The 12,623-nt window shown below is 41.6% G+C and overlaps 1 protein-coding gene across 3 annotated transcripts in view; it reads right to left on the minus strand.

Annotated features, from left to right (window-relative positions):
• The window catches only part of ncam2a (neural cell adhesion molecule 2a), a 546,541-nt gene that overhangs the window by 44,405 nt on the left and 489,513 nt on the right, over positions 1–12,623 (minus strand). For all 3 annotated transcript variants that reach the window (XM_078165636.1, XM_078165635.1, XM_078165634.1), the window contains exon 15: positions 11,585–11,759. In XM_078165636.1, coding sequence (XP_078021762.1) covers positions 11,585–11,759 — 175 coding nt within the window. The remainder of the gene's footprint in view (positions 1–11,584; positions 11,760–12,623) is intronic.

Here is a 12,623-nt window from a genome sequence, read left to right on the forward strand (position 1 = left end):
AGTCAGCTATCACCAAAAAATAAATAAATAAAAAAAACCTGGCTTTACAGGTTGCCTATCCAAGCAGCTTACTACATCCTACATTTATGTTTATTGTTAGGTCCCATTACAGGTGTTATTGGCACGTCTTACTGGTAGGAGGCCCTGGGGCAGACCCAGAACACGCTGAAGAGATTACATATCTCATCTAGCCTAGGAACACCTTGGGGTCCCCCAGGAGGAGTTGGAAGGTGTTGCTGGGGACAGTGAAGTCTAGGGTACTTTGCCTGGCCTGCTGCCCCAGTGGATGGATGGATGGATGGATGGATGGTTGAATGTATTGATGGATGGATGGATGGATGGATGGATGTTAGGCTATGATCTCTAGTGGCTGTAGTAATAATGATGTGGCCAAAGGGGGAAGTCAGGTGATGTAGTATAAAGAGCTACAAAAGGCGTTTTCAGACCAAACAGTTCTGGGGACTCCCTGAGAGTAATTTCCCAATTGGTAGTTCCTCCACAGAACTATAAACCCTCAAGAGCTTCCTCTGTGTGCATTTGCACCACCAATAGGAATGCTAACGTGACATACTGTTGGTGGAACAATGTCACTTTTACATTGACGAGTCAAAATTGCATGTATCTCCACCATTGCATCTATGCTCAGTTAAGCCTGGACTTCACTGTAAGTCCATTTGTTCGTGTTTTCTTTTCACTTTTTTGTCATGAGCTGCTTGTGTTTTGTGTTGTTACACACCAAACAGGTTTTTAAAAATGATAGTTGCTGGTACTGCATTGGCTGTGTTCGACCTGTCAATGTACACTTATATAACTCATGGTTCTTCTTGTACTGGGAGAGTACCTACTCTGAAACAGAAGCTAAAAAGTCCCTCAAAAAATGTCCTAAGAACAACAATCGTTCCTAGTTTTTGTGGTGTGGACATAATGAAAAGAGGGGTTCTTCAAACTAGGTTCCTACAACTATGAAAAAGTTACTCTGGTGCGAAAAAAGTCTGTGGACAAAGGAGATCAGGGCGGATTAGCCAAATAAATACAGGACTCTGACCCATGAAACCACTGTTTGTGTCCCATGTAAAACCAAGAAAGTTAAGTTCAGTGCCTACCATTAAGTAACATCACATATTAAATGTAAGGCAACTTATGTACGTCACTTACATTATGTACCAATAGCTATGACTTATTTCAACCCAAACCATGATCCTTTTTGTATACCTACATATATACTAGGGATGGGCAGCACAAGCAAAAACACTATTTGAAAATCATGGCAACTATTCGACGATTTTTCGAATAATCGAATAATAATTTCGAAAATTAAAAACACATTGTGCTCATTTAGCACACTATTTCATGTAGTTTTTATCTGCTGGAGGGTCGCATAGGGGAGCGTAGCGCGACAAAAATAGAAGAGCCGCGTAAAATAGAGAGTTGTCGCGCGACAGATGGGGGTTGTCGCACCGCTCCCGTTGCCGGTGGAGCCGCTGTAATTGATTAACAGGGGGGCGAGCTGCTACAGGACTCGCGCTGCAGACGTGTCGCACCGCTGAGCCCGGCCGGTACGGTCCCTCGCCGCCTCCTGCGTGCCTCGCTCTCAAATGACTGTGCATACTTGTTGTAGACTTGTGATACGCAAGCTTTGCCTCACAGAGTTTGCACTGCACCTCATTTTCGTTTATTTTGTCAAAGTTGTTCCACACGGAACTTTTTGATGACTGTAGTAGCCTCTGCATGTTTCTCCTGTCTGTAGAAGAGCATCAAACTAGCTGGTAGCCCATCTCACACCGCTGTAGCAATCCTATACTGCCCTCGTGCGGTTAGGAGCTGAATTGCATGTCAAATAAAGGGGGGAAATAAGACGGCAAATAGTAATAGTCGCATTAAAAAATAGATTTTTCAAAATAAAACGACTATTCGAAAATTCGAAAATCGTGACCCATCCCTAATATATACTACAAAGTTTTGTTGCAAAACTGTGACAATTTTACATTAACCTCATCATTTGGGGAGTCATGGCAAACAAAAGGTCTAAACTCATTGGAAAATTTATCTTCCCTTCCCTTTGCCATGATAAATGAAAAAAAATTGCAACAAAAGCTTGCGAACGAGATGAAAGTACATCATAAAGTGATTAAAGTATGACATTTAACTTGATGTAACTACGTAAAGGATGCAATTATGTTAAGAGAAGTCAATATTGACTCTTTGTTTCTTAAGGGACACAAACTGCTGTCACCTGGTTGAAAGTCTTGTGTTTGTTTGACCACCTCCTCCCTGTGCAATCTGCTTTCACTTCAGAGTTGTCAAAATCTGGGATCCATGTCATTGGTCCGACAGCCCATTGGTCCGACATCCCATTAGTGCGATGGTCCGCGGTGCTGAACGGCTCCCGGTGGGTGTATTTCTACCTTGATGGTGCGCCGCGACCGGCTCTGGGTCAGCTGGGAAAGGCTTGAGGTGAAGTAGGCTCATGGCTTATGTGTTTGTCACTTTCTTTTTCATTTTAACCAACACCATGATCTTTTCCTAACCCTAAACTGTACATTTCCTGTAAAAATGGAAGTGTATTTTGAAAGAGGACAATACATGTATAGGCAGAACATGACATGGCATCCCAGAACGTCAGCAACCAATGCACCTAGGGTACCTTGAAAGTCATATCTTGAGGTGGAAAGTCCATGACCAAATGTGATATGTAATGAGGTCAGAGTAAGAATATGTTGCCCTAGGCGGACTTTCTGGCTCTTTATGTTACCTATGGTGTCACAACATTAACCACCCATTGCGCTCTGTTGTTGAACCTGGGAATACGTGTGTCCACCATGACAAAAGATCCTAAATAACTTTCCACTGGCATTGTTACTGCGGTGCTGGTGGTAATTTTAACACATTACCTGCCACTATCACGCAATGGGATATTATTAGTATTATCTTCAAATGTGGTCCTGCACCTTGAGTGAATTGTTTGCATTCTTAGGATTCAAATATTAAAACTTGATTAAATCTGCCGTTATGTCTGTGGTCTACCATGTTTTTAAAATCTGTTCTAGTGTGCACCAGGCATATGTTTACTGTTTCATAAGTATGCCATCGTTCCTGCTCTCTTTCCAGCTCAACAGGAAGTCTGCTGCCTGCTTGTCTTGCTTATGATAAAATATTTACATAGTTGACGATGATACTGCCTGGTGTTAAATATGTTCCCTCGGAAACACAATCCTTTGTTCAATGAATAAATGAGTGAGCAAACATGTAAACATCGCCACTGATCTTGTATCACATTGTTACGCACTGAAGCTTTGTACTTATGTGATCACTATAGCGTGCTTACATAAGTCGAACAAATGTAGGTGTTGGATTAAATGATGTTATGTCATCTTCAGTCCATATTTTCAGCTTTAATCTGAGAATAGTTTCTGTTACGCTCGAGCTGCAGATGCCTTTTTGTTTCTGCTGTGCTAGTTTCAGAGCACCACTGGTAATTCAGCTGATTAAACTCAACAAAGCAGGGCTTTTTCATGTGGAATAAAACTGATTCTTAAAGAGCAAAGACTTCAAAGACTGTTTACTGGACTCAGTAAACATAATTTCACTGATGCTTCGTTGTATTTTTAACCTCAAATATATTTTTTGTTGCCTGATCTGAAACTGTGAAAATGAGATACTTTATCTAAATGCACCTGACTGCTAAGGTTGCAGGTAATTTATTCAGTAGTAGCTAGTGGAAAATCCATGGAATGTATTCAGCATCATCATAATAAAATCAAAAGGTTTAACCTCAGATAGCCTGGATAGCGGATGAGTAGCGTCTTTATCCAGCAAATGATTGAACAACAGATGTGATTGTCATGCATCTTCTTCATTACACTGCTTAAAAAATAATGACTTTCATTCTTAAAATTTATGGGAAGAAATTGATTAATGTAATGGACAGCCATAAAAGTACTCGTTTCCCATTTTGATTTGCTGGCAATGCTTCCAGGAAAAGTTTCGCTTGAGCTCGCAGGAGAGGAGAGAGGCCCTTTCAGATTATTTCTTCAAGTGCTTTGATGGGATTATTGAAACAAAATCTATGACGCCTGTTTAAATCAAGGCTCTTTACAGCGCTTGACTGGGAGGAGAGGAGAGAGCCAAGAAAAATACAGCAACCACAACAAAGCTAAACGAGCAAAACCATACTGTAACGGGTCTTATTTGACTTTTCTCTAACTGAGAATGTTGTCAGTGGTTGAAGAAGTACTGAGGTCTTTTACTTACAGGCTCAGTGTGTAGGATTGAGATGCACCTGTTGAAAATGAATGTAATCATAAGTATGTTTTCAGAAGTTTATAATCACCTGAAACTAAGAATTATTGTGTTGTCATTACCTTATAATGAGCTATGTACAGTACAGGCCAAAAGTTTGGACACACCTTCTCATTCAATGCGTTTTCTTTATTTTCATGACTATTTACATTGTAGATTCTCACTGAAGGCATCAAAACTATGAATGAACACATGTGGAGTTATGTACTTAACAAAAAAAGGTGAAATAACTGAAAACATGTTTTATATTCTAGTTTCTTCAAAATAGCCACCCTTTGCTCTGATTACTGCTTTGCACACTCTTGGCATTCTCTCCATGAGCTTCAAGAGGTAGTCACCTGAAATGGTTTCCACTTCACAGGTGTGCCTTATCAGGGTTAATTAGTGGAATTTCTTGCTTTATCAATGGGGTTGGGACCATCAGTTGTGTTGTGCAGAAGTCAGGTTAATACACAGCCGACAGCCCTATTGGACAACTGTTAAAATTCATATTATGGCAAGAACCAATCAGCTAACTAAAGAAAAACGAGTGGCCATCATTACTTTAAGAAATGAAGGTCAGTCAGTCCAGAAAATTGCAAAAACTTTAAATGTGTCCCCAAGTGGAGTCGCAAAAACCATCAAGCGCTACAACGAAACTGGCACACATGAGGACCGACCCAGGAAAGGAAGACCAAGAGTCACCTCTGCTTCTGAGGATAAGTTCATCCGAGTCACCAGCCTCAGAAATCGCAAGTTAACAGCAGCTCAGATCAGAGACCAAATGAATGCCACACAGAGTTCTAGCAGCAGACCCATCTCTAGAACAACTGTTAAGAGGAGACTGCGCCAATCAGGCCTTCATGGTCAAATAGCTGCTAGGAAACCACTGCTAAGGAGAGGCAACAAGCAGAAGAGATTTGTTTGGGCCAAGAAACACAAGGAATGGACATTAGACCAGTGGAAATCTGTGCTTTGGTCTGATGAGGCCAAATTTGAGATCTTTAGTTCCAACCGCCGTGTCTTTGTGAGACGCAGAAAAGGTGAACGGATGGATTCCACATGCCTGGTTCCCACTGTGAAGCATGGAGGAGGAGGTGTGATGGTGTGGGGGTGTTTTGCTGGTGACACTGTTGGGGATTTATTCAAAATTGAAGGCACACTGAACCAGCATGGCTACCACAGCATCCTGCAGCGACATGCCATCCCATCCGGTTTGCGTTTAGTTGGACGATCATTTATTTTTCAACAGGACAATGACCCCAAACACACCTCCAGGCTGTGTAAGGGCTATTTGACCAAGAAGGAGAGTGATGGAGTGCTGCGGCAGATGACCTGGCCTCCACAGTCACCGGACCTGAACCCAATCGAGATGGTTTGGGGTGAGCTGGACCGCAGAGTGAAGGCAAAGGGGCCAGCAAGTGCTAAACACCTCTGGGAACTCCTTCAAGACTGTTGGAAAACCATTTCAGGTGACTACCTCTTGAAGCTCATGGAGAGAATGCCAAGAGTGTGCAAAGCAGTAATCAGAGCAAAGGGTGGCTATTTTGAAGAAACTAGAATATAAAACATGTTTTCAGTTATTTCACCTTTTTTTGTTAAGTACATAACTCCACATGTGTTCATTCATAGTTTTGATGCCTTCAGTGAGAATCTACAATGTAAATAGTCATGAAAATAAAGAAAATGCATTGAATGAGAAGGTGTGTCCAAACCTTTGGCCTGTACTGTATATCTACATATGGAGTGGGTGCTCTTCCACGGAGTCTGCCATGCTAATTCTACAGTAGCCCAGAATAGACAAATCAAATATTGGCTCTTCATGGGGCCTTATATGTTTTTACATTGGTCACCATAGTTCTTCTACACTCTTGGCAAACAGGAAAAGTTCCAGTTGGGTGAAATCTGCAACTTCACCTCTAGATGCCATGAAATTCTACACACTAGACCAGGGGTGTCCACTCTTTTTGGAATGGGGGCTAGCTGCTTCTCACATTGAAAAAAAGAAAAAAAAATCACATACAAATTAGACAAATGCAAAGAGTTCATCTTTCTCTAAAAAGTATTCAACTTTCCACTGCTTCTGAAGAAGGTGACCCTTGCTGTTAATTTATGCTTCTTTATTGTGGCCATGTCTACCTAGCAGGAAATTTCTGCCGCTAGGTAACATAACGTTTGCTTGTGTACCGTCCCGTTCCCAGGAAGTCTAGAAGTCCATCGGGCTGTCCAAATCCATAACTCATCCAGTCCACAAGCGGCCTAAAGTGGACTTTCTGCAGACTTCCAGAAAGTCCACTTGGGATGCAGACTTAACTGATGCCCACAATTCATTGCAATATGGACATGACGTTTCAGGTTGATTTCTTTTCAATAGCTGACTCAAAAACTTGTATGTGATATGTATATGTAAAACAGTTACTGTAGCCTAATAAAACTACTTGAATTGTGTAGGCCAGTCATAATATTCAACAACATCATGATACAGAAATAGATAGAAATAAAGGCTAGAGGATCATCAAAATGCAATGTATTATTGCAGCCTACCCTGTAGTTGGCACAGTGTAATGCCAAATATATAGGCTAGAAAATTGTCTGAAAAACAACAAAAGAAGATCTTCTAATGTAACTAAAAGTCCTAACCAAGCTATTTAGTCATAGCCCATTCCTTATTTACACCCATCTCTGTATATGAAGGTCTGAAGTCTATACGTTATACAGAGATATATTTTGTTCACTCACAAAACAACCCTATGCATGGGATTTATATCTTATTATCTGCAGGGACAGATGAGCAGACAAAATATGACAGCAGTGATTACCATGTAACAGATTGTAATCGTCACTTGAATGTGTCTATGGCAACGAGCAAAACAGACTTGAGGCCTGTCTACAAGCAGCTTGTGGTCTCTGCCCTTGCAGACTTTACGTGATGACAGTGACCTTGTCACAGTTCCTACGACTGAAGTCCATGAGGCCTCAGTTTGCATGTCCAGGGGTGGATATTTAGATGCAGCCTATGTCTGCTCTACACCTTTAAGTAAAACTGTTACTGGACTATAAAAAAATGCACTGTAAAAATTTGATTTTAGCAAAAGTTATAGACTTAATAAGTGAATCCAAAGCGATGGTACTTTATTTATCACTTTATTTATGAGCTCATAAACATTTTCCTAATGACTTTATGGTCTCAAGCACTATTTTCAAGTCTTTTCAATACAGCATGATGCTCATTTTGTAAATTATGGTCCAATTTAGGGTAAAAAGACATAAGTCCTTAGGATGTGGCTACCTTGTGATTGACAGGTCGCCACTACAGTAACCTGTCAATCAGGATAGAGGCACATCGATGTGTATCTTTGCTATATCCACTGTGGGGGATGGCAGTAGCTCAGTCCATAGGGACTTGGGAACCAGAGGGTTCGCTGTCTGGACCAAATATGTCTACTTCTGGCTCCAAAAAATATTATTGCAATGGCCAAAATGGCAAACTCAAGGTTTCAAAATAGGAGCCCACACACCAATGGGTGACATCAGGGTGGCTACATTCATTAGGCAGTCTATGGTAAAAGTTTAGGAGCACAGTGGGGGGTTCGGGTTGTCAGCAAACTTTCTGTTTTGTGTGTATTCAGAGGTTTTTCTTAAACCTCTAGTCTTAATACCTATTAGTGCAGTTGCCAACCTTGCTCAATGGAGAAGTGTGCTCCTGTCAGGCCCTACTGAAGCCATGGCAACAATGCTGAAAGGGCATAACAAGACAAAAAGTCTCTTCATCAACCAATCAGCGTGGTCTCTCAAAAAACCTGGTGTTCGAGACACAATGTTGTAATTGGGGAGGACAGAGGGACAGTGCAGTGATTTAGAGGGTGAAAGGAAAACTTTGATTTCGAAAAAAAAAAAAAAAGACTCGGAGGAAGAAGAGTAAATTGAAAAGGAACCAAGGGCAGTGTTGCAATCAATGGCATTTTTCTTAAAGGATCCTCTGTGAGCAGGAGGGGAGGAAGGTTATGCAGCCTGTTACAAACTAAAATAGGATGGAGAAAAGAGGAGGGGAAAAGAAAAAGAAAAGTGCCAATTCAATACTCTGCAAATGCATAATACATCGAGAGAGAATTGAAAAGAGAAATTGGTTGGTGAGAGATAGAAAGCACCTATATAGTGTGAACATATTTTCAGTGTCGGGGGGAGAAAAAAAAAACCCAAGGAGATGTTTCTTTTATCTAGTGTGCATGTGAGCGTGTTTGTGTAAGGGAGTAAAAGTAAAGCCAGGCGATGAATTGGAAAGACCGATTGGGATTGGCAGATATTTCACATCTAATGTTGTTGATTGAGCTGACCAGACTTCCTCAACATCCAATTTGATTCAGTGGAGCAGAAAATGTGAGTCATTTTTTCAGTTTAACCTGCACAAGATTATATAAATAAATGGGCATGGTTTTGGCTGAGAAATATTAAGATTGAGGCTTTCGCTTAATGAAAATGTGGTAAACATAAACTGCTATTATTCAAGTGTAAATTGATGTGGGACTGGTATCAGCTGATGGGATGGAAAAGGAGTGATTGCAGTGCCGTGTGAGAAAAGTTGCAAGACAAAGTTCGAGCGCATGATTCTAAAACCCCTGCTCCAACAGATTCCCACTCTCTCTGCGCTCCTTTATTGCCTTCGTAGCCGAAAAGCTCAATGGTGTTACTCTTCTTCAAACAAACACATTAAGAGAAAAGCGTTTTCTCTCCCCCCTTTCTCTCTCTTTCCCACAATGCACCGCTGTTCACTAACAAGAGAGGACAGCCAATCGAAGTGACCCGCCTTAAGCTTGCCGGTTCCCCTGCTCTTGTTTTCTATTTGAAAAGCAGCACACACTCTCGCAGGCCGTTTAGCCAGTGCAGTAATGACAGAGGCAAACACTTGCCGGATCCAAAACGGGACAAATGGATATGGTAACAGGCGTCAGAAGAGGATAGCAAAACAGCACTGAAACAGCCTTCCTTTGTTTTGGTTTTTCACATGTGAGAGTGGAGGGCTGCAGGGGTAATGCACTCACATTTTTACTGCAACAGAACATATATGTCACTGCATACTTCAAAGCCTCTGCTTGTATGTTAGCCCAAACGGCCTGGAGTACTCTGAAATGAGAAGATTCCTGCACAGCCAGGCTTTTTTTTCTGGAACATTAAGCAAAGAAAAGCTCCACAAAGAAAAGGGCACCACAAGCAGCACAGGACTCAACAAACATGCACAATCTTCTCGTGGGGCAGAACCGTAACCTCAACATAAGGACGACACAGGCAGAGCTGAGAGAGACGTCCGTGTTTGTGTACAGGCTTATGTGATCATCTGGCCGTGCATGAGCATTCTGTCTGTGCTGCATTCTGGTGCAGAATTGCAAAGCAGCACTACGACACAAATAGAAAGAAGAAAGAAGAATGATATTTTAAAGAAGAAAACTACAGCCTGAGGGTGTTTTCTCTTGTGATCTGTTGGGTTTCTTTGAAGGGAACCCTGGTGTGATTTGTGATGCTTATTTGAACCGGTTTGAATGAATCCCGAGTCAACAATAAGAAAGCCTGACAGGAGAGGCTTGGTCCACTTCAAAGCCAAGTCTTTGCGATGAAAACGTGGACCGACCAAAAATGATGCCGGACTTACACCAAACAACTAGTGCTAGAGTTTTGCTAGACTTCAGTCAAGATCACTTTAGTAAAAGAAAACTTTGTTTCCATTTGCAGTATTATATTTGGTGGTATGGCTCTATTCTGGGGCCTCTCTACCTTTCCTTGGGCCTACACAGAAAGCCTCTTACACACACCTATGTGGAAAGCTTAAGACAGAGAGAGCACACCTCTCCCCACTTCCACGCGCCTGCGTGGAAAGCCTTAAAGCAGAGAGAGCACACCTGTCTGACCTTCCACATGCAAATGAGGAAAGCCAGAGGCAGACAGAGCACACCTTCCTGCCCTTCTATGTGCCTACATGGAAGGCCTAAGGCAGGGAGAGCAGCAGCAAAGACCCCCCAGGAACAGAACAGAGCAGTATCAATGAGAAACAGAAATGACATTGATAAATCAGATACAACATGAAAAGGAGGTATTGGGGTGGAGCAGCTTGTAGAGGAGGCAGCAACAGTAGGCAGCTTAAATAGGGTGCCTTGAATGAGATACGCAGATTGGTTGCATAGAAAGGAATCATGTGATCTACCGGCTCTCCCTTCCATCAAGCAGCTGCTCCATCAGTTGATTGGGCCGTTTGAGATCAGCTGATGTAGCTGGGATGTGAGCTGAGTTTGACTTCATGTCATGAGTTTCTTGTTCTGTCTGACCAGCAGATATTCAATTTACAATTATATAAAGAAGAAGAAAAAAAATGACCCTTTGCTTAACAAATGAGGCAGTGTTAAGCAAAGGGTCATTTTTTTCTTCTTCTGCCAAAGAGCTGTCCATAAAAAGAATAAAAGCTCTGTGCTGAAAATTCACTGCACTTAAAAATAAAGTTTGTTTTTTCAAAGTCACTTCCATTTAGAATGGACCTGTGACCCACTTTTGGACCGCGACCCACTAGTTGGGAACCAAAGCAATCCACAGGTGCAAACATGTCTTAAAGCTATTCTAAAGGGGTATTCCACTAATTTTACACATGTAGTTCAGTTTACTTGTCACAAGCAGTGCTACTCAGCCTGTAAAAAAAAAAAATTGTAATGCAACTATATACTATTTCCTGTATTGCTTCATTATGGGAAATGACAGAGGCCATATTCTGGGTTGCTCGATCTTATTCTTATTGTGGTGCTTTCAGATGGCGAGCAGGCTAATTTTGTCACTCTGTTCACGTTTTCTGAATCCTGCAGATAACTGGCCAAATGTTATGGTGCAATGTCAAACAGATGTTTTTAGTGCAGCCACAACAATGTTTTACACTTGAGAAGTGTGCAGCTCTTCAATGCAACACTAGAAAACAACTTCTGAGCAAAGCATTTCTCATTCAACAATCATACAGGGAAAAAAATCCATTGCAGCAGAGGCACAGCACCGACAGCAGTTTCATTTGTCCAGAAAGCAACCGCAGCGACGAGGCCTGCTGCACTCGGAGGCTCGCCTTTATCTCGACTGGCACATCTTGCTCTCTGCTTTTGTTATCGCCAATGCTATCGCTCTTTCCAGTGGCACGAATAGCACACCGCTTAACACAACAAGTTCAGAATATGCTCTCTGGGGGCTTTGAAAAGGCATTCAATACCAGCTCCAGGTAAAGGGAAAGTGGAAGTATTAGAAAGGCAAATTGTGACACAAAAGTTTTCTTTTATCGTGCTTTTACCTGTAATGTCGGGTTTCTGTGGCATGAAGAACTGATAGAAGGTGGGCTCCGACAGACCCTTGACGTTGCGCGCTGTGATTTCCACTTCATATCTTGTGTTCCACTGCAGCGGCTGCAGCATCGCAAAATCATTCGCTCCCGGGACGAGCTTGGTCATCCATTGTTCCTCTTTATCCTGAGAGGACAGAAAAGAGGAGGAAAATGTAAACAAAATACCCTTGAATTATTTTTATCAATGCTCTACTTTTCATTTTTGTCTGCAAGCATCAAAGAGGAGCTGAGGAAGTATTGTTTTTATGTGATAAACAACATTTTACCCTTTGTGTTTTTAATCTGGGGATTCGGAGAGATACTGCAATCACAAATTGAGTTGCAGTTGTGAAACGCCCACACAGATACACTTGCAGAGGTTAAAAGAAAAAGTAATCCTCTGTTTTTCTTCAGGTTCACACAAGTTCTGTGATACCTTTTGTCTTTTCCCCCTGCTTACATCACTCTTCGTTTCCCTCCTTTCTCTTTCTTCGTCTTGACACCGATTGCAAACAAAGGATTGAAAAACTGGCCAAGAGCTGTGCATGTGCCAAATGTACTGTGTGCTTACCATTCTTGCCTTCTTGGCACCTTTTCCTCCCAATATTAGAGGACAAAGAACAGTGCAAAACAGGCATCAAGGGCCAAGGCGTCAGTGTTAGTTTAATAAAAACTATGACTAAACGTTTGTCAACAACCTTTTTTTCTTGACTAAGATGAGACTATGACAAGATGGCATTCATGTTATTAAATACTAACTCTGACCTTCTTAACAAGGAATATTGTTGCTGAGAAAAGGACGAGACTAAAATGTAGTATTGCTTAAATCTCTCTTCATTTTTGTTGACAAAAAGAAGAGATAAAATATTATAGATATTTTTTTTTGTAATGAAGCAGTTCCATTTCCTGTGCTGCATACCGAGACTACAATAGCAGCACACACTACGTCTCATTCATGAAATGTAATCAAATCTGTGAGTACATTTGCACATAAAAAACCTTGGTACTA

The sequence above is a fragment of the Epinephelus lanceolatus genome, chromosome 24 (genome assembly GCF_041903045.1).
Source record: "Epinephelus lanceolatus isolate andai-2023 chromosome 24, ASM4190304v1, whole genome shotgun sequence".
Taxonomy (NCBI): Eukaryota; Metazoa; Chordata; class Actinopteri; order Perciformes; family Serranidae; genus Epinephelus; species Epinephelus lanceolatus.